The following is a 25,617-nucleotide window of genomic DNA, read 5'->3' as shown; positions in this document are numbered from 1 at the left end:
TACCTGTATATAGCCTCCACATTGACTCTGTACCGGTACTACCTGTATATAGCCTCCACATTGACTCTGTACTGGTATCCCCATGTATATAGCCTCTACATTGACTCTGTACTGGTACCCCCTGTATATAGCCTCCACATTGACTCTGTACCGGTACCCCCTGTATATAGCCTCCACATTGACTCTGTACCGGTACTCCCTGTATATAGCCTCCACATTGACTCTGTACCGGTACCCCCTGTATATAGCCTCCACATTGACTCTGTACCGGTACCCCCTGTATATAGCCTCCACATTGACTCTGTACCGGTACCCCCTGTATATAGTCTTCACATTGACTCTGTACCGGTACACCCTGTATATAGCCTCCACATTGACTCTGTACCGGTACCCCCTGTATATAGCCTCCACATTGACTCTGTACCGGTACCCCCTGTATATATCCTCCACATTGACTCTGTACCGGTACCCCCTGTATATAGTCTTCACATTGACTCTGTACCGGTACCCCCTGTATATAGTCTTCACATTGACTCTGTACCGGTATCCCCTGTATATAGTCTTCACATTGACTCTGTACCGGTACCCCCTGTATATAGCCTCCACATTGACTCTGTACCGGTATCCCCTGTATATAGTCTTCACATTGACTCTGTACCGGTACCCCCTGTATATAGTCTTCACATTGACTCTGTACCGGTACCCCCTGTATATAGTCTTCACATTGACTCTGTACCGGTACCCCCTGTATATAGTCTTCACATTGACTCTGTACCGGTATCCCCTGTATATAGTCTTCACATTGACTCTGTACCGGTACCCCCTGTATATAGCCTCCACATTGACTCTGTACCGGTACCCCCTGTATATAGCCTCCACATTGACTCTGTACCGGTACCCCTGTATATAGTCTTCACATTGACTCTGTACCGGTACCACATTGACCCTGTATATAGTCTTCACATTGACTCTGTACCGGTACCCCCTGTATATAGTCTTCACATTGACTCTGTACCGGTACCCCCTGTATATAGCCTCCACATTGACTCTGTACCGGTATCCCCTGTATATAGTCTTCACATTGACTCTGTACCGGTATCCCCTGTATATAGCCTCCACATTGACTCTGTACCGGTATCCCCTGTATATAGCCTCCACATTGACTCTGTACCGGTATCCCCTGTATATAGCCTCCACATGGACTCTGTACCAGTACCCCTGTATATAGCCTCCACATTGACTCTGTACCGGTATCCCCTGTATATAGCCTCCACATTGACTCTGTACCAGTACCCCTGTATATAGCCTCCACATTGACTCTGTACCGGTATCCCCTGTATATAGCCTCCACATTGACTCTGTACCGGTACCCCCTGTATATAGCCTCCACATTGACTCTGTACCAGTATCCCCTGTATATAGCCTCCACATTGACTCTGTACCAGTATCCCCTGTATATAGCCTCCACATTGACTCTGTACCGGTATCCCCTGTATATAGTCTTCACATTGACTCTGTACCGGTATCCCCTGTATATAGCCTCCACATTGACTCTGTACCGGTATCCCCTGTATATAGCCTCCACATTGACTCTGTACCAGTATCCCCTGTATATAGTCTTCACATTGACTCTGTACCAGTATCCCCTGTATATAGCCTCCACATTGACTCTGTACCAGTATCCCCACTGTATATAGTCTTCACATTGACTCTGTACCGGTATCCCCTGTATATAGTCTTCACATTGACTCTGTACCGGTACCCCCTGTATATAGCCTCCACATTGACTCTGTACCAGTATCCCCACTGTATATAGTCTTCACATTGACTCTGTACCAGTACCCCCTGTATATAGTCTTCACATTGACTCTGTACCGGTACCCCCTGTATATAGCCTCCACATTGACTCTGTACCGGTATCCCCTGTATATAGCCTCCACATTGACTCTGTACCAGTATCCCCTGTATATAGCCTCCACATTGACTCTGTACCGGTACCCCCTGTATATAGCCTCCACATTGACTCTGTACCGGTACCCCCTGTATATAGCCTCCACATTGACTCTGTACCAGTATCCCCTGTATATAGTCTCCACATTGACTCTGTACTGGTACCCCCTGTATATAGCCTCCACATTGACTCTGTACCGGTATCCCCTGTATATAGCCTCCACATTGACTCTGTACCGGTATCCCCTGTATATAGTCTCCACATTGACTCTGTACCAGTATCCCCTGTATATAGTCTTCACATTGACTCTGTACCAGTATCCCCTGTATATAGCCTCCACATTGACTCTGTACCGGTATCCCCTGTATATAGCCTCCACATTGACTCTGTACCAGTATCCCCTGTATATAGTCTTCACATTGACTCTGTACCAGTATCCCCTGTATATAGCCTCCACATTGACTCTGTACCGGTATCCCCTGTATATAGTCTTCACATTGACTCTGTACCGGTACCCCCTGTATATAGTCTTCACATTGACTCTGTACCGGTACACCCTGTATATAGCCTCCACATTGACTCTGTACCAGTATCCCCTGTATATAGCCTCCACATTGACTCTGTACCAGTATCCCCTGTATATAGCCTCCACATTGACTCTGTACCGGTACACCCTGTATATAGCCTCCACATTGACTCTGTTCCAGTATCCCCTGTATATAGCCTCCACATTGACTCTGTACCGGTACACCCTGTATATAGCCTCCACATTGACTCTGTACCAGTATCCCCTGTATATAGCCTCCACATTGACTCTGTACCAGTATCCCCTGTATATAGCCTCCACTCTCTGTACCAGTATCACCCTGTATATAGCCTCCACATTGACTCTGTACCAGTATCCCCTGTATATAGCCTCCACATTGACTCTGTACCGGTATCCCCAGTGTATATAGCCTCCACATTGACTCTGTACCAGTATCCCCTGTATATAGCCTCCACATTGACTCTGTACCAGTATCCCCTGTATATAGCCTCCACATTGACTCTGTACCAGTATCCCCTGTATATAGCCTCCACATTGACTCTGTACCGGTACACCCTGTATATAGCCTCCACATTGACTCTGTACCAGTATCCCCTGTATATATTGTTATTTTTTTTACTGCTCCTCTTTTATCTCTTATTCTTATCTGTATTTTTTGAAACTGCATTGTCGGTTAGGGGCTCATAAGTAAACATTTCACTGTAAGGTCTACACCTGTTGTATTCGGAGCATGTGACTAACAAAATTTGATTTGATTTAAAGTGGACGGTTACTCAGGACTCTCCAACCGGTGTTGTGTGTGTTTTTTCTAACAGACGTGGATGACTGCCAGTCCAATCCATGTCTAAACGGAGGCACCTGCATCGACAAGATCCACTCGTTTGTCTGCCTCTGTCTGCCCAGCTACGCAGGAGACACCTGTGAGAAGGGTAAGACAGTGTATACACACTGGTCAACACATGGCGCAAGCATGGAAACACACTATAGTCAATACACACAGCCTAAACAGAGAGAGACTTTCATCTGACATACACTTCTTCAAATTATACAGGGGCATGTTTTAATGGAGCTTTCAATCAAGTCTCACATTTAACCATTACTCACATTTAACCACATTTAACCATTTAACTTTATGGAAAATAATATCTCAATTTCTGATGTTTTGTTTTTGCTACTTCTATATGTGTAGCTCTATAAACGTGTCGACAGTAAATACCTAGATACAGTATCTACAGGGATCAGGATGATGTTGCCTGTCTGCTATCAGCAGTCTACAGCAGCCGGCTGTGATCCAGATCATCTTGATCAGCATTATGTGCAGTACCGGCTTACAGCTGGATCAGCGGCTAACATCACAGTGCACTATCAATCAATCAATCAAATGTATTTATAAAGCCCTTTTTATATCAGCAGATGTCACAAAGTGTTATACAGAAACCCAGCCTAAAACCCCAAACAGCAAGCAATGCATATGTAGAAGCACGGTGGCTGGGAAAAACTCCCTAGAAAGGCAGGACCCTAGGAAGAAACCTAGAGAGGAACCAGGCTCTGAGGGGTGGCCAGTCCTCTTCTGGATGTGTTCTTATAGCCCTTAGCCGTACCCTTATCCTACTCTGCTCCTCTGGTGATGTAGAGGTTAACCCAGGCCCTGCAGCCCCTAGCTTCACTCCCATTCCCCAGGCGCTCTCATTTGTTGACTTCTGTAACCGAAAATGCCTTGGTTTCATGCATGTTAACATTTGAAGCCTCCTCCCTAAGTTTGTTTTATTCACTGCTTTAGCACACTCTGCCAACCCGGATATCCTAGCCTTGTCTGAATCCTGGATTAGGAAGGCCACCAAAACCCCTGAAATTTCAATCCCTAACTATAAAATTTTCCGACAAGATAGAATTGCCAAAGGGGGCAGAGTTGCAATCTACTGCTGAGATAGCCTGCAGAGTTCTGTCTTACTATCCAGGTCTGTGCCCAAACAATTTGAGCTTCTACTTTTAAAAATCCACCTTTCCAGAAACAAGTCTCTCAACATTGCCGTTTGCTATAGACCACCTTCTGACCCCAGCTGTGCCCTGGACACCATATGTGAATTGATTGTCCCCCATCTATCTTCAGAGCTCATGCTGTTAGGTGACCTAAACTGGGACATGCTTAACACCCCGGCCATCCTACAATCTAAGCTTGATGCCCTCAATCTCACACAAATGATCAATTAACCTACCAGGTACAACCCCAAATCCAAACACAGGCACCCTCATAGATATCATCCTAACCAACCTGCCCTCCAAATACACCTCTGCTGTCTTCAACCAGGATGTCAGCGATCACTGCCTCATTGCTTGCATCCGTAATGGATCTGTGGTCAAACGACCACCCCTCATCACTGTCAAACGCTCCCTAAAACACTTCAGCGAGCAGGCCTTTCTAATTGACCTGGCCCGGGTATCCTGGAAGGGTATTGACCTCAATCCATCAGTAGAAGATGCCTGGCTATTCTTTAAAAGTGCTTTCCTCACAATCTTAAATAAGCATGCCCCATTCAAAGAAATTTGAACCAGGAACAGATATAGCCCGTGGTTCGTTCCAGACCTGACTGCCCTTGACCAGCACAAAAACATCCTGTGGCGTACGGCATTAGCATCGAATAGCCCCCACAATATGCAACTTTTCAGGGAAGTTAGGAACCAATGTACACAGGCAGTTAGGAAAGCAAACGCTAGCCTTTTCAAACAGAAATTTGCATTTTGCATCACAAACTCCAAAAAGATCTGGGATACTGGAAACTCCATGGAGAATATGAGCACCTCCTCCCAGCTGCCCACTGCACTGAGGCTAGGAAACACTGTCACCACCGATAAATCCACAATAAATGAGAATTTCAATAAGCATTTACCCAGGTCAACAGCCCTGCAACCCCCACAGCAACTTGCGCAAGCCTCCCCCATTTCTCCTTCACCCAAATGTTCTGAAAGAGCTGCAAAATCTGGACCCCTACAAATCAGCAGAGCTAGACAATCTGGACCCTCTCTTTCTAAAATTATCAGCCGAAATCGTTGCAACCCCTATTACTAGCCTTTTCAACCTCTCTTTCATATCGTCTGAGATCCCCAAAGATTGAAAAGCTGCAGCAGTCATCCCCCTCTTCAAAGGGAGAGGCTCTCTAGACCCAAACTGCTAAAGACCTATATCTATCCTACCCTGCCCTTTTAAGGTCTTCGAAAGCCACGTTAACAAACAGATCACCAACCATTTCGAATCCCACCGTACCTTCTCCGCTATGCAATCTGGTTTCCGAGCTGGTCATAGGTGCACCTCAGCCACGCTCGAGGTCCTAAACGATATCATAACCGCCATCGATAAGAGACAGTACTGTGCAGCTGTATTCATCCATCTGACCAAGGCTTTAGACTCTGTCAATCACCACATTTTTATCGGCAGACTCAACAGCCTTGGTTTCTCAGATGACTGCCCCGCCTGGTTTACCAACTACTTCTCAGACAGAGTTCAGTGTGTCATATCGGAGGGTCTGTTGTCCGGACCTCTGGCAGTCTCTATGGGAGTGCCACAGGGTTTGATTCTCAGGCCGACTCTTTTCTCTGTATACATCAATGATGTTGCTCTTGCTGCTGGTGATTCTCTGATCCACCTTTACGCAGAAGACACCCTTCTGTATACTTCTGGCCCTTCTTTGGACACTGTGCTAACAAACCTCCAGACGAGCTTCAATGCCAAACAACTCTCCTTCCGTGGCCTCCAACTGCTCTTACAGTTTTTCTCAATTGCTAAAACACAATTTCTGAAACCTTGCTCCATTTCCTGAAAACATTAAACACAAAACCTCATCTTCAGGCACTATTTACATAACCTCTGACTCCTCTCGCAAAAATGAAACATTCACCTCAAAACAGTTTTACCTGTGTTCAAAATCAAACACGGCTCTGAAATCATAAACAAAGTGATCAAAATGATATACACTCTCAAGCAGTCAGTAAACAATACACCGAAAAATAGAAAACACATTGTTCAAAACATACAATTCTCAGGGAGAAGTACATTTTTAATAAAAAAAAATATTCATATTTTTCCATCATTGTCTTTTGATGAACGAAAACATGTTCTATCATAGTAGCTCAAAATGTACTCCTCTGCTTTGCTCTTTGCAATTTTGTTTTTTGTTCTTCCTCCTCCTTGTACCCCTATTTTTACAGTACTTCACCCTACATCTCACAAACTTGCCCTTTGTCTCCGTGATACTGTAATTCTTGTTCTTTGTTGATATGAACCTGCAACCAGTCAAAATCTATTGGGCAGTCAGTGCTGTTAATAAATGGAAAGCACAATGTTCAGGGCCATACAATTCATCCATTCTACAGTATACAGCCTACAATGCACTGTACTACAGTATACAATACCAAAAGGGACAAAAAGCAAAGGAGTAAACATGTGATCAATGTGCTTCTTCTTGTCTTTGGGCTGGGTCAGGCCAGAGCACTTCATCGACATCACAAGCAATATTGTCTCTCCTGAGGCAACGGGGGAAGAAGCCTCTTGTGTGCCGTATCCAGCCCTGACATGATTCCTCATCTATATCACCTAAATGAATGGCGTGCAGCAGATTTACTCTGGTGTAGGGTTTCTATCATACACATTCCATCTCCAAGAAGAGAAAAACTCCTCAATCGGATTCAGGAAAGGCCAGTATGGAGGGAGGTACAAGTTCATAAACTGCCCATTGATGTTAAACCATTCCCTTACCTGAGCAGCTCGGTGGAAACTGACATTGTCCCACACTATCACATAGGTGGGAATGGGATTCTCATTTAGCTCTTGACCCTGCTGCTCTTGAACCTGCTGCTCAAATAAAATATCTCTTAGATTGGCAATAAATCTTAGAAGGTGCTGGGTGTTATATGGCCCGAGTGTAACATGGTGATGTAGAACACCATGGTTGCTGATAGCAGCACAGATTGTGACATTGCCACCTCGTTGACCAGGGACTTCAACAATGGCCCGCTGTCCAATCATGTTTCGGCCTCTCCTTCTCCTCTTTGTTAGATTGAAGCCTGCTTCATCGACAAAGATGAACTCATGGGGTCTGTCCAAGGATTCCAAGTCAAATATTGTCTGTGTAGAAATACAATATACTGTATGTAGGATTTTGTAAGTCGTACAGAGACAGTGCTATACTGTAGAGTACAATTAGGCTTCTGATTCCCATACATTGTATGTACTGAAGAGTAATGTCATTCACATAGTATGTGTTAGAACTGTAGACAATCTGGATTACAGTAAATGTTTCTGAATGTACACTTACTTGCACATACTGAGCTCGCAGTTCTTTCACCCTTGGTGAGTTGTGCTCAAAAGGTTCTCTGTATACTTGTTTCATTTGCATCCTGTTACGATGGAGGACACGGTCAATTGTGGAAATGCTCACACTGTCGATTCCCTGGAAGTGTGTGTTGTCTTGTATCACTCCTTCCTGGATTTCTCTGAGTCGTATTGCATTATCTTGAAGGGCCATGCCAACTATAACGGCCTCTTGCTCCCGAGTGAATATAGCTGTCCTTCCACCTGCATGTGGCTGCCTTGCAATTCTACAAAAAGTAGTTGTGCAGTTACAAAACATATTCATGCAGTACAATACATGCAGTGATTAACTTTACAAATGTCTATTGAAACAGCTGCATATAGTGTAGTACAGTAAATTTGCAATTACAAAAATAAAGTAGTATCCTGTACCTGTTCTCTTCTCTGAATGTCCCTACTATGGTGGACACAGAAAATCGGCTCAAATTGGGTTGCACTCTAAGTCCTGCTTCCCTCATTGTCAGTTCATGGACAAGAACATGGTCTATAACTGTTGCTCGAATTTCATCAGATATTTCCACTCTTTGTCTTCCTCTCGCTCTCATCCAACACTTCCCACACTGCCCCTACTCGGATGGTATCGCGCCGTCCCAACCTTCGCTCTCTCTCCCCCGCTACTCTCTCCTCTTCCATCCTATCATCTCTTCCCTCTGCTCAAACCTTCTCCAACCTATCTCCTGATTCTGCCTCCTCAACCCTCCTCTCCTCCCTTTCTGCATCCTTTGACTCTCTATGTCCCCTATCCTCCAGGCCGGCTCGGTCCTCCCCTCCCGCTCCGTGGCTCGACGACTCATTGCGAGCTCACAGAACAGGGCTCTGGGCAGCCGAGCGGAAATGGAGGAAAACTCGCCTCCCTGCGGACCTGGCATCCTTTCACTCCCTCCTCTCTACATTTTCCTCCTCTGTCTCTGCTGCTAAAGCCACTTTCTACCACTCTATATTCCAAGCATCTGCCTCTAACCCTAGGAAGCTCTTTGCCACCTTCTCCTCCCTCTTGAATCCTCCTCCCCCTCCCCCCCCTCCTCCCTCTCTGCAGATGACTTCGTCAACCATTTTGAAAAGAAGGTCGACGACATCCGATCCTCGTTTGCTAAGTCAAACGACACCGCTGGTTCTGCTCACACTGCCCTACCCTGTGCTCTGACCTCTTTCTCCCCTCTCTCTCCAGATGACATCTCGCGTCTTGTGACGGCCGGCCGCCCAACAACCTGCCCGCTTGACCCTATCCCCTCCTCTCTTCTCCAGACCATCTCCGGTGACCTTCTCCCTTACCTCACCTCGCTCATCAACTCATCCCTGACCGCTGGCTACGTCCCTCCCGTCTTCAAGAGAGCGAGAGTTGCACCCCTTCTGAAAAAACCTACACTCGATCCCTCCGATGTCAACAACTACAGACCAGTATCCCTTCTTTCTTTTCTCTCCAAAACTCTTGAACGTGCCGTCCTTGGCCAGCTCTCCCGCTATCTCTCTCAGAATGACCTTCTTGATCCAAATCATTCAGGTTTCAAGACTAGTCATTCAACTGAGACTGCTCTTCTCTGTATCACGGAGGCGCTCCGCACTGCTAAAGCTAACTCTCTCTCCTCTGCTCTCATCCTTCTAGACCTATCGGCTGCCTTCGATACTGTGAACCATCAGATCCTCCTCTCCACCCTCTCCGAGTTGGGCATCTCCGGCGCGGCCCACGCTTGGTTGCGTCCTACCTGACAGGTCGCTCCTACCAGGTGGCGTGGCGAGAATCCGTCTCCTCACCACGTGCTCTCACCACTGGTGTCCCCCAGGGCTCTGTTCTAGGCCCTCTCCTATTCTCGCTATACACCAAGTCACTTGGCTCTGTCATAACCTCACATGGTCTCTCCTATCATTGCTATGCAGACGACACACAATTAATCTTCTCCTTTCCCCCTTCTGACGACCAGGTGGCGAATCGCATCTCTGCATGTCTGGCAGACATATCAGTGTGGATGACGGATCATCACCTCAAGCTGAACCTCGGCAAGACGGAGCTGCTCTTCCTCCCGGGAAGGACTGCCCGTTCCATGATCTCGCCATCACGGTTGACAACTCCATTGTGTCCTCGTCCCAGAGCGCTAAGAACCTTGGCGTGATCCTGGACAACACCCTGTCGTTCTCAAATAACATCAAGGCGGTGGCCCGTTCCTGTAGGTTCATGCTCTACAACATCCGCAGAGTACGACCCTGCCTCACACAGGAAGCGGCGCAGGTCCTAATCCAGGCACTTGTCATTTCCCGTCTGGATTACTGCAACTCGCTGTTGGCTGGGCTCCCTGCCTGTGCCATTAAACCTCTACAACTCATCCAGAACGCCGCAGCCCGTCTGGTGTTCAACCTTCCCAAGTTCTCTCACGTCACCCCGCTCCTCCGCTCTCTCCACTGGCTTCCAGTTGAGGCTCGCATCCGCTACAAGACCATGGTGCTTGCCTACGGAGCTGTGAGGGGAACGGCACCTCAGTACCTCCAGGCTCTGATCAGGCCCTACACCCAAACAAGGGCACTGCATTCATCCACCTCTGGCCTGCTCGCCTCCCTACCACTGAGGAAGTACAGTTCCCGCTCAGCCCAGTCAAAACTGTTCGCTGCTCTGGCCCCCCAATGGTGGAACAAACTCCCTCACGACGCCAGGACAGCGGAGTCAATCACCACCTTCCAGAGACACCTGAAACCCCACCTTTTTAAGGAATACCTAGGATAGGATAAAGTAATCCTTCTCACCCCCCCTCCCCCCTCCCCCCCCTTAAAAGACCTAGATGCACTATTGTAAAGTGGCTGTTCCACTGGATGTCATAAGGTGAAAGCACCAATTTGTAAGTCGCTCTGGATAAGAGCGTCTGCTAAATGACTTAAATGTAAATGTAATGTAAATGTCTTCCTCTTCGTCTGTCTTGCCCTCCTCCTCCTCGTCGCCCACCTCGCAATACGCACTCGTCCTCATCCTCTCACATTGTTTCTTCTATCCATTCTCAGACTTTCTCCTTCCCACCTTCAGCATCCTGTTTGCTCTCTGAACTGGCTTATATTGGTTGTGTCGCATCATTTGAAACAGGTTAAATCAATTTTGAGTGGTTGTCTTCAAACAATGACATGTGTTCTCTATTTGTATTTGATTGTTGCCACTTGTGTTTACCAGTATGGATGACATGTGCATTAGAGTGCAGAATGTGTTTTGAGAATGAGAATGTGTTTAGAGTTTTGCTGAAAAGACTAAGTGAGATCTGCAAATGGTGTTTTACCACGTGAAATGGTTTAAGGTATTGACAACAGACTGCATCATTAGCTAAATGAGTCCAGGCAACTGAGAACTTTGTTCAGCCAATGGGTTTTAGTGTTTTAGCAATTGAGAAAAACTGTGAGTGCAAGTAAAATTAAATCAACCGATCGCTGCCCATACCTGTCCACCCGTCCAGCATCACTACTCTGGACGGTTCGGATTTAGAATATGTGGACGACTACAAATACCTAGGTGTCTGGTTAGACTGTAAACTCTCCTTCCAGACTCACATTAAGCATCTCCAATCCAAAATTTTATCTAGAATATGCTTCCTATTTCGCAACAAAGCATCCTTCACTCATGCTGCCAAACATACCCTCGTAAAACTGACTATCCTACCGATCCGATTGACTCCGGCGATGTCATTTACAAAATAGCCTCCAACACGCTACTTAGCAAATTGGATGCAGTCTATCACAGTGCCATCTGTTTTGTTACCAAAGACTCATATACAACCCACCACTGCGACCTGTATGCTCTCGTTGGCTTGTTCTCGCTTCATATTCGTCGCCAAACCCACTGGCTCCAGATCATCTATAAGTCTTTGCTAGGTAAAGCCCCACCTTATCTCAGCTCACTAGTCACCATAGCAGCACCCACCTGTAGCACGCGCTCCAGCAGGTATATTTCACTGGTCACCCCCAAAGCTAAATCCTCCTTTGGCCGCCTTTCCTTCCAGTTCTCTGCTGCCAATGACTGGATTGAATTGCAAACATCACTGAAGCTGGAGACTCATATCTCCCTCACTAACTTTAAGCACCAGCTGTCAGAGCAGCTCACAGATCACTGCAATTGTACATAGCCCATCTGTAAATAACCCATCCAACTACCTCATCCCCATACTGTTATTTATTTGTTTTGCTCCTCTGCACCCCAGTATCTCTACTTGCACATTCATCTTCTGCACATCTATCATGCCAGTGTTTAATTGCTAAATTGTAATTATCTCGCCACTGTGGCCTATTTATTGTCTTACCTCCCTTATCTTACCTCATTTACACACACTGTATATAGACTTTTTTCTATTGTGTTATTGACTGTATGTTTGTTTATTCCATGTGTAACTCTGTGTTGTTGTTTGTGTTCCTCATCTGTCTATTTTACCTCGCCCCTGAGCTTCCTTCAATGATGCTTTGCTTTATCTTGGCCAGGTCGAAGTTGTAAATGAGAACTTGTTCTCAACTAGCCTACCTGGTTAAATAAAGGTGATTTTATTTTAATTTTTTAAGTACCTCAGGAGTAAATGTTAGTTGGCCTTTCATAGCCGATCATTAAGAGGTATAGACAGCAGGTGCGGTAGAGAGGAGGAGAAGGTTGAAAACAGCAGGTCGGGGACAAGGTAGCACATCCGTTGAACAGGTCAGGGTTCCCTAGCCGCAGGAAGAACAGTTGAAACTGGAGCAGCAGCACGACCAGGTGGACTGGGGACAGCCAGGAGTCATCAGGCCAGATAGTCCTGAGGCATGGTCCTAGGGCTGGGAGAGAGAGAGAGAGAATTGGAGGGATCATACTTAAATTCACAAATGACACCAGATAAGACAGGAGAATTACACCAGATACAACAGACTGACCCTAGTCCCCCGGTACATAGACTATTGCAGCATAGATACTGGAAACTGAGACATGGGGTGGGTAGGGGGGACACTGTGGCCCCGTCCGACGATACCCACGGACAGGACCAACCAGGCAGGATATAACCCCACCCACTTTGCCAATGCACAGCCCCACCACTAGAGAGATATCAACAGACCACCAACGTAGTACCCTGAGACAAGGCTGAGTATAGCCCACGAAGATCTCCTCCACCGCACAAGCCCGAGGTGGTACAAAATCGGACAGGAAGATCACGTCTCCTAGGGACGGCATGGAAGAGCACTAGTAAGCCAGTGACTCAGTCCCCTTAATAGTAATAGGGTCAGAGGCAGAGAATCCCAGTGGAGAGAGGGGTGCTGGACAGGCAGAGACAGCAAGGGCAGTTCGTCGCTCCAGTGCCTTGCCATTCACCTTGGCACCCCTGGAGTATCACTCACTGGCTATCAGGCATTATATCTGTACCTGTCACTGTGCTGCAGAGAGCTGCCTGATATATGTACACCGAAACACACGCACACACACTGAAACGAGCGCAGACACGCACACACCTCGCTGGCTTCAGAGTCAGACAGCCGCCCACAACTCCTCATTTGTACTCCCCCGTGTGTGCAGAAACACTAATAGCAATGAGGATGAATGAATACATAACCCTTAGTTATTAATGAGTCCTCGTAATGCACAATAATGAGTCCTGCCTATGCAGAAAAAGGTGTGCTGAGAATGGAAATGCAGGATCCATGATTGTAGGTTTAGTGTTTCATTCACTCTCACAGGATCTTAACACCATTAATATGTGTCCTTGCAGGTCCTGAGAGGTACAATACTGGATGGAAGGTTGAAAGGGTATATAGAATAATCTTCTCTCCTTTTGATCCACCTCTCGCTCTTCTTTTCTCTGTCACTGTCCCTCTTTTCATCTCTCTTTCCCTCAATCTTTCTCTCTTCCTTGCCTCCTTTATCTGTCTCCCATCTTCCACACACTTACCTCTCTCGCCTCTCCCTCCATCCATCCCTCCACCTGTCTCCTTTCTCCCTCTACTCTTAGACGTTGAGAGCTGTGAACATGGATGGAGGAAGTTCCATGGCCACTGCTACAGGTGCGTGTGAAAATAATACCGTTCTACACACTTTGCATCTAAACATTCATCGCAAATCAAACAGTATCATATACAGTGCCTTCGGAAAAGTGTAGAGACCCCTTGACTTTTTCCACATTTTGTTATGTTACAGCCTTATTCTAAAATTGATAATTTTTTCCTCAGCAATCTACACACAACACACCATAATGACAAAGAAAAAACCTGATTTTTAGAAATGTTTGTCAATTTTATTTTAAAAACATACCTTATTTACATAAGTATTCAGACCTTATGCATCCTGTTTCCATTGATCATCCTTGAGATGTTTCTACAACTTGATTGGAGTCCACCTGTGGTAATTTCACTTGATTGGACATAATTTGATACACCAGTCTATATTAGGTCCCACAGTTGACAGTGCATATCAGAGCAAAAACCAAGCCATGAGGTTGAAGAAATTGTCAGTAGAGCTCATCCCAAACAATCTCAATTTGGTTGAGGTTGGGTGATTGTGGAGGCCAGGTCATCTGATGCAGCACTCCATTACCCTCCTTCTTGGTCAAATAGCCCTTACACAGCCTGGAGGTGTGTTGGGTCATTGTCCTGTTGAAAAACAAAGGACAGTCCCACTAAGCCCAAACCAGGTGGGATGGCGTATCGCTGCAGAATGCTGTGGTAGCCATGCTGGTTAAGTGTGCCTTGAATTCTAAATAAATCACTGACAGTATCACCAGCAAAGCACCCCCACACCATAACACCTCCTCCTCCATGCTTCACGGTGGGAAATAGATATGTAGAGATCATCCGTTCACCCACACCGCGTCTCACAAAGACATGGCAATTGGAACCAAAAATCTCAAATTTGGACTCATAAGACCAAAGGACAGATATCCAACGGTCTAATGTCCATTGCTTGTGTTTCTTGGCCCAAGCAAGTCTCTTCTTCTTATTAGTGTCCTTTAGTAGTGGTTTCTTTGCAGCATTTTGACCATGAAGGCCTGATTCACGCAGTCTCCTCTGAACAGGTTGATGTTGAGATGTGTCAGTTACTCTGTGAAGCATTTATTTGGGCTGCAATCTGAGGTGCAGTTAACTGTAATGAACTTATCCTCTGCAGCAGAGGTAACTCTGGGTCTTCCTTTCCTGTGGCGGTCCTCATGAGACAGTGCATTCATCATAGCGATTAATGGTTTTTGCGACTGCACTTGAAGAAACATTCAAAGTTTTTGAAATTTCCGTATTGACTGACCTTCATGTCTGAAAATAATGATGGACGGTAATTTCTCTTTGCTTATTTGAGCTGTTCTTGCCATACTATGGACTTGGTCTTTTACCAAATAAGGATATCTTCTGTGTACCCCCGCTACCTAGTCACAACACAACTGATTGGCTCTAACGCATTAAGGAAATAAATTCCACAAATTAACTTTTAACAAGGCACACCTGTTCATTTAAATGCATTTCAGGTGACTACCTCTATGAAGCTATTTGAGAGAATGCCAAGAGTGTGCAAAGCTGTCATCAAAGAAAAATGTGGCTATTTGAAGAATCTCAAATATAAAATATATTTCAATTTGTTGAACACATTTTTGGTTACTACATGATTCCAAATGTGTTATTTCATAGTTTATGTCTTCACTACTATTCTACAATGTAAAAAATAGTCTAAATAAATAAAAACCCTGGAATGAGAACGTTATTCCAAAACCTTTGGCCGGTAGTGTACATTTGCAAAAATGTTTAAAAAATATATTTTTGCTTTGTCATTATGACGATTTAGAATAAGGCAACGTAACAAAATGTTGGAAAAAGTCAAGGGGTCTGAGTACTTTCCGAATGCACTGTACAGAGGTTACAACGGGGTGTAAACAGGGCTATGAAATACCTCTCAACACAATAACAATAATATATCCTATGTTATTCTACTGAAATGACATCTACCTGTTTCTCCACTTCAGGTACTTCTCTCACAGACACACCTGGGAGGATGCAGAGAAGGACTGCAGAGTGCACAGCTCCCATCTTAGTAGTATCACCTCAGTCACAGAGCAGGAGTTCATCAATGGGCTGGGCCATGATAACGCCTGGATTGGCCTGAATGATCGCACCGTAGAGGAGGACTTCCAATGGACTGATGTCAATGACCTGGTGAGATTTGATATTCCTCCCTGTCAATAATATGTCATATTGTGCTCAGTTTGTGAATATATGTGATTTATACCTGTACTTGATCCTCACAATTGGAATAATATGTGTAAAGTGTAACTACAGATGTATAACTGGGTGATTATTAGTTTATAACAGATTCAAAGCCAATTTAGCATGACTACAGTATAATAGAAAATGATTACAACGTAACATAATTGTGTGGTATTGTGTAGGTATATGAGAACTGGCGAGAGAGCCAGCCTGATAACTTCTTCGCGGGCGGAGAGGATTGTGTGGTGACCATCGCCCATGAGGACGGCAAGTGGAACGATGTGCCCTGCAACTATAACCTGCCCTACGTCTGCAAGAAAGGCACAGGTAAAACAACAATGATGCATTTGCATGGCAATAACGTCCTCCGTAAGGGTTTTAGAAACGGCGGGATCCTAATAGACTGGGCTGTGCCTAGAAACAGGATGTTATGTTCATTTGGCTTTAGTTGAGTCATCACGGCAAATAACGATTTTGGAAATACTGTTTCATATTACGTTCCACAGCCTTCATTTTCCTCTACAAAGCCTTGTATCCCCTTGGCGACTGTTCTGTTTTGTCAATAGAATGTCTGGCAGTGAAACGCACAAACTTCACATCAGCCCTGAGTGTAAGAGCATAATGACAGTTTTATCAACGGAAAATGCCAGAAGAAATATGGCCCTTTGGTTAAATGTGTCAATCTAGAATTTAGTTCAACAGGTTATTATTGACTAGCATCAGACATAGTGTCATGCATCATTTTTTGTTTGCCTTATCGACAGACAGAAGATAGTGCTATTTCCAAACCACTGAAATTCCCCTAGAAACAACCCAATTAAAACGCGGGCTGCCAAACCTCAATAGGCAGCAGTGTGACAAGCAGCTTTTAAGGGCTTGATTCAATCAGATCTGCTTTAGCCAACATCAACATAGCGGTTGTTTTGGCGGTGTTGGAGGGGGAACTGCGTTAGAGCTGTCAAATCATGCTGGAAACCCTAGACCCACTACAAATCGCATACCGCCCCAACAGATCCACAGAGTCGCAATCTCAAATCGCACTCCACACTGCCCTTTCCCACCTGGACAAAGGGAACACCTATGTGTGAATGCTGTTCATTGACTAGAGCTCAGCATTCAACACCATTGTGCCCACAAACCTCATCACTAAGCTAAAGACCCTGGGACTAAACATCTCCCTCTGCAACTGGATCCTGGACATCATGACAGGCTGCCCCCAGGTGGTAAGGGTAGGCAACAACACATCTGCCAAGCTGATCCTCAACACTGGGGCCCCTCAGGGGTGCGTGCTTAGTCTCCTCCTGTACGCCCTGTTCAGGAGGTCAGAAACCTGGCAAGACAACAACCTCTCCCTCAACGTGAGCAAGACTAAGGAGCTGATCGTGGACTATAGGAAAAGGAGGGCCGAACAGAACCCCATTAACATCGACGGGGCTGAAATTGAGCGGGTCGAGAGTTTCAAGTTCCTTGGTGTCCAACGAACTATCATGGTCCAAACACACCAAGACAGTTGTGAAGAGGGCACGACTCCTTTTCCCCTCAGGAGACTGAAAAGATTTGGCATGGGTCCTCAGATCCTCAAAAGGTTTTACAGCTGCACCAGTACATCACTGGGCCCCAGCGATGTCAGAGGAAGGCCCAAAAAATTGTCAAAAACTCACCCAAGTCATAGACTGTTTGCTCTGCTACCGCACGGCAAGCGGTACCGGAGTGCCAAGTCTAGGACCAAAAAGGTCCTTAACAGCTTCTACCCCCAAGCCATAAGACTGCTGAACAATTAATCAAATGGCCACCCGGACTATTTACATTGACCCACCCCCCCTTTGTTTTTACACTGCTGCTACTCACTGTTAATTATCTATGCATAGTCACTTTACAAATGACCTCGACTAACCTGTACCCCCGCACATTGACTGTACCCCCTGTATATAGCCTCATTATTGTTATGTAATTTTCTTGTTACTTTTTCGATTTTTTGAGGTTTGCTTGTTGTTGTTTTTTTCACTTTAGTTTATTTAGTAAATAATTTCTCAACTCTATTTCTTGAACTGCACTGTTGGTTAAGGGCTTGTAAGTAAGCCTTTCACGGTAAGGTCTACACTTGTTGTATTCGGCGCATCTGACAAGTAAAATTTGATTAGATTTGATTTGAAATCCCAAGTGTCTCCCGGCATTATACCTAAAGCGGACATTGCCATTGGCTGCATTACACCTAAAGCGGACATTGCCATTGGCTGCATTACACCTAAAGTGGACATTGCCATTGGCTGCATTACACCTAAAGCGGACATTGCCATTGGCTGCATTACACCTAAAGCGGACATTGCCATTGGCTGCATTACACCTAAAGCGGACATTGCCATTGCTGCATAGAGTCACATTAACAGAAATCCCATGTGTCTCCCGGCATTACACCTAAAGCGGACATTGCCGTTGCTGCACGGAGTCACATTAACAGAAATCCCATGCAGCCTTCTTTACAAATTCAAACACTGGAATATGAGATGTAATCTACACCTAGATAAGGCTGATAAGGCTGATAGAAATCCTCATTATTTCATACAATTATTTTTCAATTTGAGTGTAATTATTTCTACAGTATATAGCCTACACTTTCTTGTTCTGAACCTCTATCTGGAGTGGGGCAGGTGTGGCTTCGTGACAATGACCACAGCTGCTCACCTATTTGACGGCTACAACGCAGTTCCACGTCCAACACCGCCAAAACATCCGCTACGCAGGTGTCTGCTATCGCCAGTTAACGCTTGAACTGATTGAATCTAAATGTGGGAAGAGATGCTTGTGTATGAAGCTCAAAACAAACAGATAACACAGAAGTCTGAATTGCATGTTTTTTTTTTAAACTCCTAGTTGATCTAAACAGAAAACTCCATCTCTCTCTGTTGCCATTTTATCTCACCCTACGGATAATTACTTGGGCTACAAAGCCACCATTTGCCATATTGTATAAAGTTGGCATTAAATTACCAGTGGCTGTTTTGCCCTCAGATCTGCCCCCAAAGTCCCAAAATGCATCTCTTTGTTACCCTGATGTAATTGTGACACGGTGGAATGAGAACAGGAGCAAGGATATATGAGATAGCCGGAAGCCTAGCTCCTTGAATACAGAGCGTGGAAGAGCGAGACAGACAGAGAGAGAGAGAGAGAGGCAGAGCAGAGAGAGAGGCAGAGAGCAAGAGAGAGAAATAGATGGAGAGGCAGAGTGAGAGAGAGGGAGGCCGAGCAGAGAGAGAGGCAGAGAGCAAGAGAGAGGGAGAGAGAAATAGATGGAGCGGCAGAGTGCGAGAGAGGCAGAGAGTGAGAGAGAAATAGATGGAGAGCCAGAGTGAGAGAGAGGCAGAGAGGGAGAGAGAAATAGATGGAGAGGCAGAGCAGAGAGAGAGGCAGAGAGTGAGAGAGAAATAGATGGAGAGGGAGAGAGGCAGAGAGGGAGAGAGAAATAGATGGAGAGGCAGAGAGGGAGAGAGGCAGAGAGGGAGAGAGAAATAGATGGAGAGGCAGAGTGAGAGAGAGGCAGAGAGGGAGAGAGAAATAGATGGAGAGGCAGAGCAGAGAGAGAGGCAGAGAGGGAGAGTGAAATAGATGGAGAGGCAGAGTGAGAGAGAGGCAGAGAGGGAGAGAGAAATAGATGGAGAGGCAGAGCAGAGAGAGAGGCAGAGAGGGAGAGAGAAATAGATGGAGGCAGAGTGAGAAAAAGGCCGAGAGGGAGAGAGAAATAGATGATGGAGAGGCAGAGTGAGAGAGAGGCAGAGAGGGAGAGAGAAATAGATGGAGAGGCAGAGCAGAGAGAGAGGCAGAGAGGGAGAGAGAAATAGATGGAGAGGCAGAGTGAGAAAGAGGGAGGGGAGAATATGGGAGCTGTCTTGGCTCTCTGTTACTTGACACTGCTCCATAACAACCCAGTTTCCACCCTTTGGTCAGCACTCAATCTCGCCAACTGTCTTCAGGTGGGATTCAGTAGCAATAGCGCAACCTAGGGAGAGAAGAAAGGAATTGCAAGCAAGATACCATACAGAAACATGTAGGATCTTAATTAGAGCAAGTTAACAACAGCAGGAAAATAATCCTGCATCAACAGGAAATGTGAATTATTATGTGTTTTATAATTAATGGAAATGTTTTAGGGGTTGATGCATTTTTCAAAGTGGAAATTACAAACTTCAGAAGCCTTTTCCTGCAAAATGTATCCTGCAACAGGGTCATCAAAGTAAGATTCTACATCTGTAGCTACATACAGTATCTTGTGCTTTTGCTTTGTTGCTCAAGACAGACTTTTTTGTTATTGTCGGCCCGTCTGACAGTGCTGTGTGGAACCCCACCCGCCGTGGAGAACGCCCATCTGATTGGCCGTCGGCGGTCCCACTATGACATACACGCTGTTGTGCGTTACCAGTGTACTGAAGGTTTCTACCAGCGCCACATCCCCACTGCGCGTTGCCGGGCCAACGGCATCTGGGACCGGCCCAAGATCATCTGCACAAAGTGTGAGTAACAAGCACCAGATTTTGTTCTGAAAAAAAAAAAACACATTTGTTGTGTTATGCAACCTTTTTTGGATAACAAACCTTTATTCACCCAGGTCAGCCATAAACATGTGTGTATTCCCTCTAATATGGGCTCAATAAGAAACAGAATGGTAAATGTTGTCACTGCACCCTCTGTGTTCCCCTCCGTCAGCTCAGCGATCCCACCGGTACCGCCGCAACCACCACCACGGCCAGCGCAGGGACCACAGGAGACATGGAGGAGAGGCACACAGGGAGAGGGAAAATGATGCACACAGCCCCTACTGAACCAAATACTACACCTCCCATAATGCCCTGTGCAGGACCCCTGACACTAGTTGACGTTTATATTTTCCTGACCTATTTCAGTCTGTCTCTTTGGGTTAAAACCTCACTTCAGAAACTGTATGTGTGAAAAACCTTTATTCAAATGACCTATTGACATCAGTGCAAAAAAAGTGAATTGTTCACACGTACATATGTAAAGTTAGGATTTGTTCCTTTGTTGTTGATTTTGTTTACCCCAGGTCCATTACAACAGTAATACTTGTTCTCTCGCTAACACGGTCGCTAATATCTAAGAAACAGCAAATCCTTGGCATGTGTATGGATAACCTATTCTCGCTGTCTAAACATAGACAGTGACGTGTGTGTGTGTGTGTGTCAGGGTGTCTATGCTATGCGAGTGTATGTGTTCTGCAAAGTTTGAAGCTTGTTCTACATCTCAGAACTCATTTTAGTATTCTGTTTATAAAGCACAAATGTAATTAATGCCAGTGAGCTAGTTAGCTTTCAGTCTCAAATATCCCAGAGCTTTTGTATGTATACTGTATTTGTTATGTTTCTTTAGGACTCCTGAATAGCAGGTCTGTTTTGTTATTCAACTTTCATGCCATTTTTAATATTTGCTATCTCTTCATGTAATGTTACTATTTATTATGGAGTCTTCGCAAGTTAATATACAGTATGTTGATTTGTTTTGACATAATCCAACGAGGCAATGTAATACCTTTTTGTTGTATATACCATTCTTACAATCAAAAGTAATGAAGGTAACCCTTTGATGGCCTGTCTCTGTACTGTAAATACTGTGGTGTTTAGTTTGTTTGTTATTGACTGGTATCTGATTGATACCTGAGCCTTGTCATGACCCAGTCATGTACCAGTCATGACCCAGTCATGTACCAGTCATGTACTCCGTATCGCCCTCTCAAATAACAACTAAAACACACCCATTGATCTAGATGGAATAGGATAAATCGAAATACTGCGTAACTGGGACAAAACTTTACCAAGTTATCTGCTCGGTGGTCAATAGTCCCAATCTTTGCCCGGCTCCAATATGTGAGGGGCAGGATGCCATGATTCATGATGCATATTGTTCTTCTGATATTTGATTGGGCGTAATCCTTTTTGTTGGTGTTATGACTTCCTGTCCTGCTGTTGTGTTCCGTTCTTAATAAAGCTGCAGAAACGTAATGAACGAGGACAATGTATCTGGTCAGTTTTGTGATTAAGCTGGGCTCTAACGCTGTTATTTCTGAGTTTTCTTTCTGTTTCTCGACCACATCATTTCTATACCTCAAACACAGATTGAGAGTGGTTTGTGTCTAACCCTATATGCCTCCTATAGCCAAAGAATGAACCCAACTGAAAGTCTTTGTATATCTGTGACCTCTATTTACTTCATTCTCTACCCAGAGAAAGAGGACATTCTGGCCAATAGTTTCATCCTGTTGGGATCAAAGAAGCAGTTTTCTCCTCTCTCTGGTCTCTATTGAAAAGATTGTGGAGGGAAAGTACATCTAAAATAATGGACCCAATAGCTGAAAATAAATCTAAAACGGGGATCTTCAACCTTTTTTTGGGCCAGGGGCCACCTGGGTGATCCAAACCGGTGATCCAAGCAACCCCAGCATATTGAGGGGGGGGGGGGATATGTGTCTTGTCTTATTAGGTGAATGACAATGGCAAGGGGAAGTAATCAACATTTTAAAATGAATAGGTTTGGTAGATAGTTGCATTATTGTGATCTCCCCACATTATCATTGAACGAGGGAGTGTAAACTCCAACATAGTAGTCTATTAGCTAGAAAGGTCATTCTAAACATTTTCACTAAGAACAGCTGTTTAGCTGGTTAAACAAAGACTAGCCTGGAAAAAATGTACAGTACCAGTCAAAAGTTTGGACACACCTACTCATTCAAGGGTTTTTCTTTAGTTTGACTATTTTCTACATTATAGGATAATAGTGAAAACATCAAATTATGAAATAACACATATAGTAACCAAAAAAGTGTTGAATAAATTGAAATATATTTTATATTTGAGAATCTTCAAAGTAGCCACCCTTTGCCTTTGACAGCTTTACACACTCTTTGCATTCTCTCAACCAGCATCATGAGGTAGTCACCTGGAATGCATTTCAATTCAACAGGTGTGCGTTCTTTTTTTTTGTCTTTACATTTTTTTTTGACCCCTTGTTCTCGTGGTAACCAATTGTTTAGTAGCTACTATCTTGTCTCATCGCTACAACTCCCGTACGGGCTCAGGAGAGACGAAGGTTAAGAGTCATGCGTCCTCCGATACACAACCCAACTAAGCCGCACTGCTTCTTAACAGAGCGCCGTCCAACCCGGAAGCCAGCCTCACCAATGTGTCGGAGGAAACACCGTACACCTGGCAACCTTGGTTAGTGCGCACTGTGCCCGGCCCGCCACAGGAGTCGCTGGTGCGCGATGAGACAAGGATTTCCCTACCGGCCAAACCCTCCCTAACCCGGACGACGCTAGGCCAATTGTGTGTCGCCACACGGACCTCCCGGTCGCGGCCGGTTACGGCAGAGCCTGGGCACGAACCCAGAGTCTCTGGTGTCACAGCTGGCACTGCAGTACAGTGACAAGGTAGGGGTGGTATACAGAAGATAGCCCTATTTGGTAAAAGACCAAGTCCATATTATGGCAAGAACAGCTCAAATAAGCAAAGAGAAACGACAGTCTATCATTACTTTATAACATTAAGGTTAATCCGGACGATTTCAACAACTTTGAAAGTTCTTCAAGTGCAGTTGCAAAAAACATCAAGCGCCACGATGAAACTGGCTCTCGTGATGAAAGGAAGACTCCGAGTTCATTAGATTTACCAGCCTCAGAAATTGCAGCCCAAATAAATGCGTCATAGAGTTCAAGTTACAGACGCATCTCAACATCAACTGTTCAGAGGAGACTGTGTGAATCAGGCCTTCATGTTCAATTTGCTGCAAAGAAACCACTACTAAAGGACACCAATAATAACAAGACTTGCTTGGGCCAAGACACACGAGCTATGGACATTAGACCAGTGGAAAATCTGTCCAAAGTCCAAATTTGTGATTTTTGGTTCCATCCGCCGTGTCTTTGTGAGACGCAGAGTAGGTGATCCGATGAGTTCCCACCGTGAAGCATGGAAGAGGTGTGATGGTGTGGGTGTACTTTGCTGGTGACACTGTCAGTACTGTCAGTGATTTATTCAGGCGCACTTAACCAGCATGGCTGCCACAGCATTCTGCAGCGATACGCCATCCCATCTGTGGGACAATCATTTGTTTTTTCAACAGGACAATGACCCAAAACACCTCCAGGCTGTGAAAGGGCTATTTGACCGAGAAGGAGAGTGATGGAGTGCTGCGTCAGACAACCTGGCCTCCACAATCACCCAACCTCAACCCAGTTGAGATGGTTTGGGATGAATTAGACCACAGAGTGAATGAAAAGCAGCCAACAAGTGCTCAGCATATGTGGAAACTTCAAGAATCTGATCCACAACCAGGCTGGTATGTCATTATCATGGTATTACATGGACCTGATCCACAACCTGGCAGGTATGTCATTATCATGTTATTACATGGACCTGATCCACAACCTGGCAGGTATGTCATTATCATGTTATTACATGGACCTGATCCACAACCTGGCAGGTATGTCATTATCATGTTAATACGTGGACCTGATCCATAACCTGGCAGGTACAGTATTCCATTATAATGCTAATACATGGACCTGATCCACAACCTGGCAGGTACAGTATGTCATTATCATGTTATTACATGGACCTGATCCACAACCTGGCAGGTACAGTATGTCATTATAATGCTAATACATGGACCTGATCCACAACCTGGCAGGTACAGTATGTCATTATCATGTTATTACATGGACCTGATCCACAACCTGGCAGGTACAGTATGTCATTATAATGCTAATACATGGACCTGATCCACAACCTGGCAGGTACAGTATGTCATTATAATGCTAATACATGGACCTGATCCACAACCCGGCAGGTACAGTATGTCATTATAATGCTAATACATGGACCTGATCCACGACCTGGCAGGTATGTCATTATAATGTTATTACATGGACCTGATCCACAACCTGGCAGGTATGTCATTATCATGTTAATACATGGACCTGATCCATAACCTGGCAGGTACAGTATGCCATTATAATGCTAATACATGGACCTGATCCATAACCTGGCAGGTACAGTATGTCATTATCATGTTATTACATGAACCTGATCCACAACCTGGCAGGTATGTCATTATCATGTTAATACATGGACCTGATCCACAACCTGGCAGGTACAGTATGTCATTATAATGCTAATACATGGACCTGATCCACGACCTGGCAGGTACAGTATGTCATTATAATGCTAATACATGGACCTGATCCACGACCTGGCAGGTACAGTATGTCATTATAATGCTAATACATGGACCTGATCCACAACCTGGTAAGAATGCTATTATGTTATCTTTTGGTAACCACAAATCATAGCCACAAATCGTGTCAGAGTAATGTAACCAGGGCCATAGCCACAAAGCGTGTCAGAGTAATGAAACCAGGGCCATAGCCACAAAGCGTGTCAGAGTAATGAAACCAGGGCCATAGCCACAAAGCGTGTCAGAGTAAAACATTGGTCGTAAGTGCTGAGAATAGAGACATTTTACTCCTACTCTTAAGGGTAAAAATAACATCTATGCATGAAGTCTCTTTAGTCATAAGAGTCACACCTAGTCGAC

The 25,617-nt window shown here is 45.1% G+C and overlaps 1 protein-coding gene across 2 annotated transcripts in view; it reads left to right on the top strand.

The window, feature by feature from the left end:
- The window catches only part of ncana (neurocan a), a 71,824-nt gene extending 49,788 nt beyond the window's left edge, over positions 1–22,036 (top strand). The window contains exons 14-19 of one of the 2 annotated variants that reach the window (XM_029623266.2): positions 3,314–3,427; positions 13,791–13,842; positions 15,783–15,972; positions 16,206–16,350; positions 20,346–20,528; positions 20,727–22,036. In XM_029623266.2, the coding sequence (XP_029479126.2) occupies positions 3,314–3,427; positions 13,791–13,842; positions 15,783–15,972; positions 16,206–16,350; positions 20,346–20,528; positions 20,727–20,818 (776 nt within the window). In that variant the 3' untranslated portion in view covers positions 20,819–22,036. Of the gene's footprint in view, positions 1–3,313; positions 3,428–13,790; positions 13,843–15,782; positions 15,973–16,205; positions 16,351–20,345; positions 20,529–20,721 lie in introns of both variants that reach the window. The other variant, XM_029623265.2, reaches the window with a different exon arrangement.
- The last annotated feature ends 3,581 nt before the right edge of the window (positions 22,037–25,617 follow it).

This window comes from Oncorhynchus nerka, linkage group LG20 (assembly GCF_034236695.1).
Source record: "Oncorhynchus nerka isolate Pitt River linkage group LG20, Oner_Uvic_2.0, whole genome shotgun sequence".
Classification (NCBI taxonomy): domain Eukaryota; kingdom Metazoa; phylum Chordata; class Actinopteri; order Salmoniformes; family Salmonidae; genus Oncorhynchus; species Oncorhynchus nerka.
The sequence above is the reverse complement of the archived record's forward strand: the minus strand, read 5'-3'. Positions and strand labels throughout refer to the sequence as shown.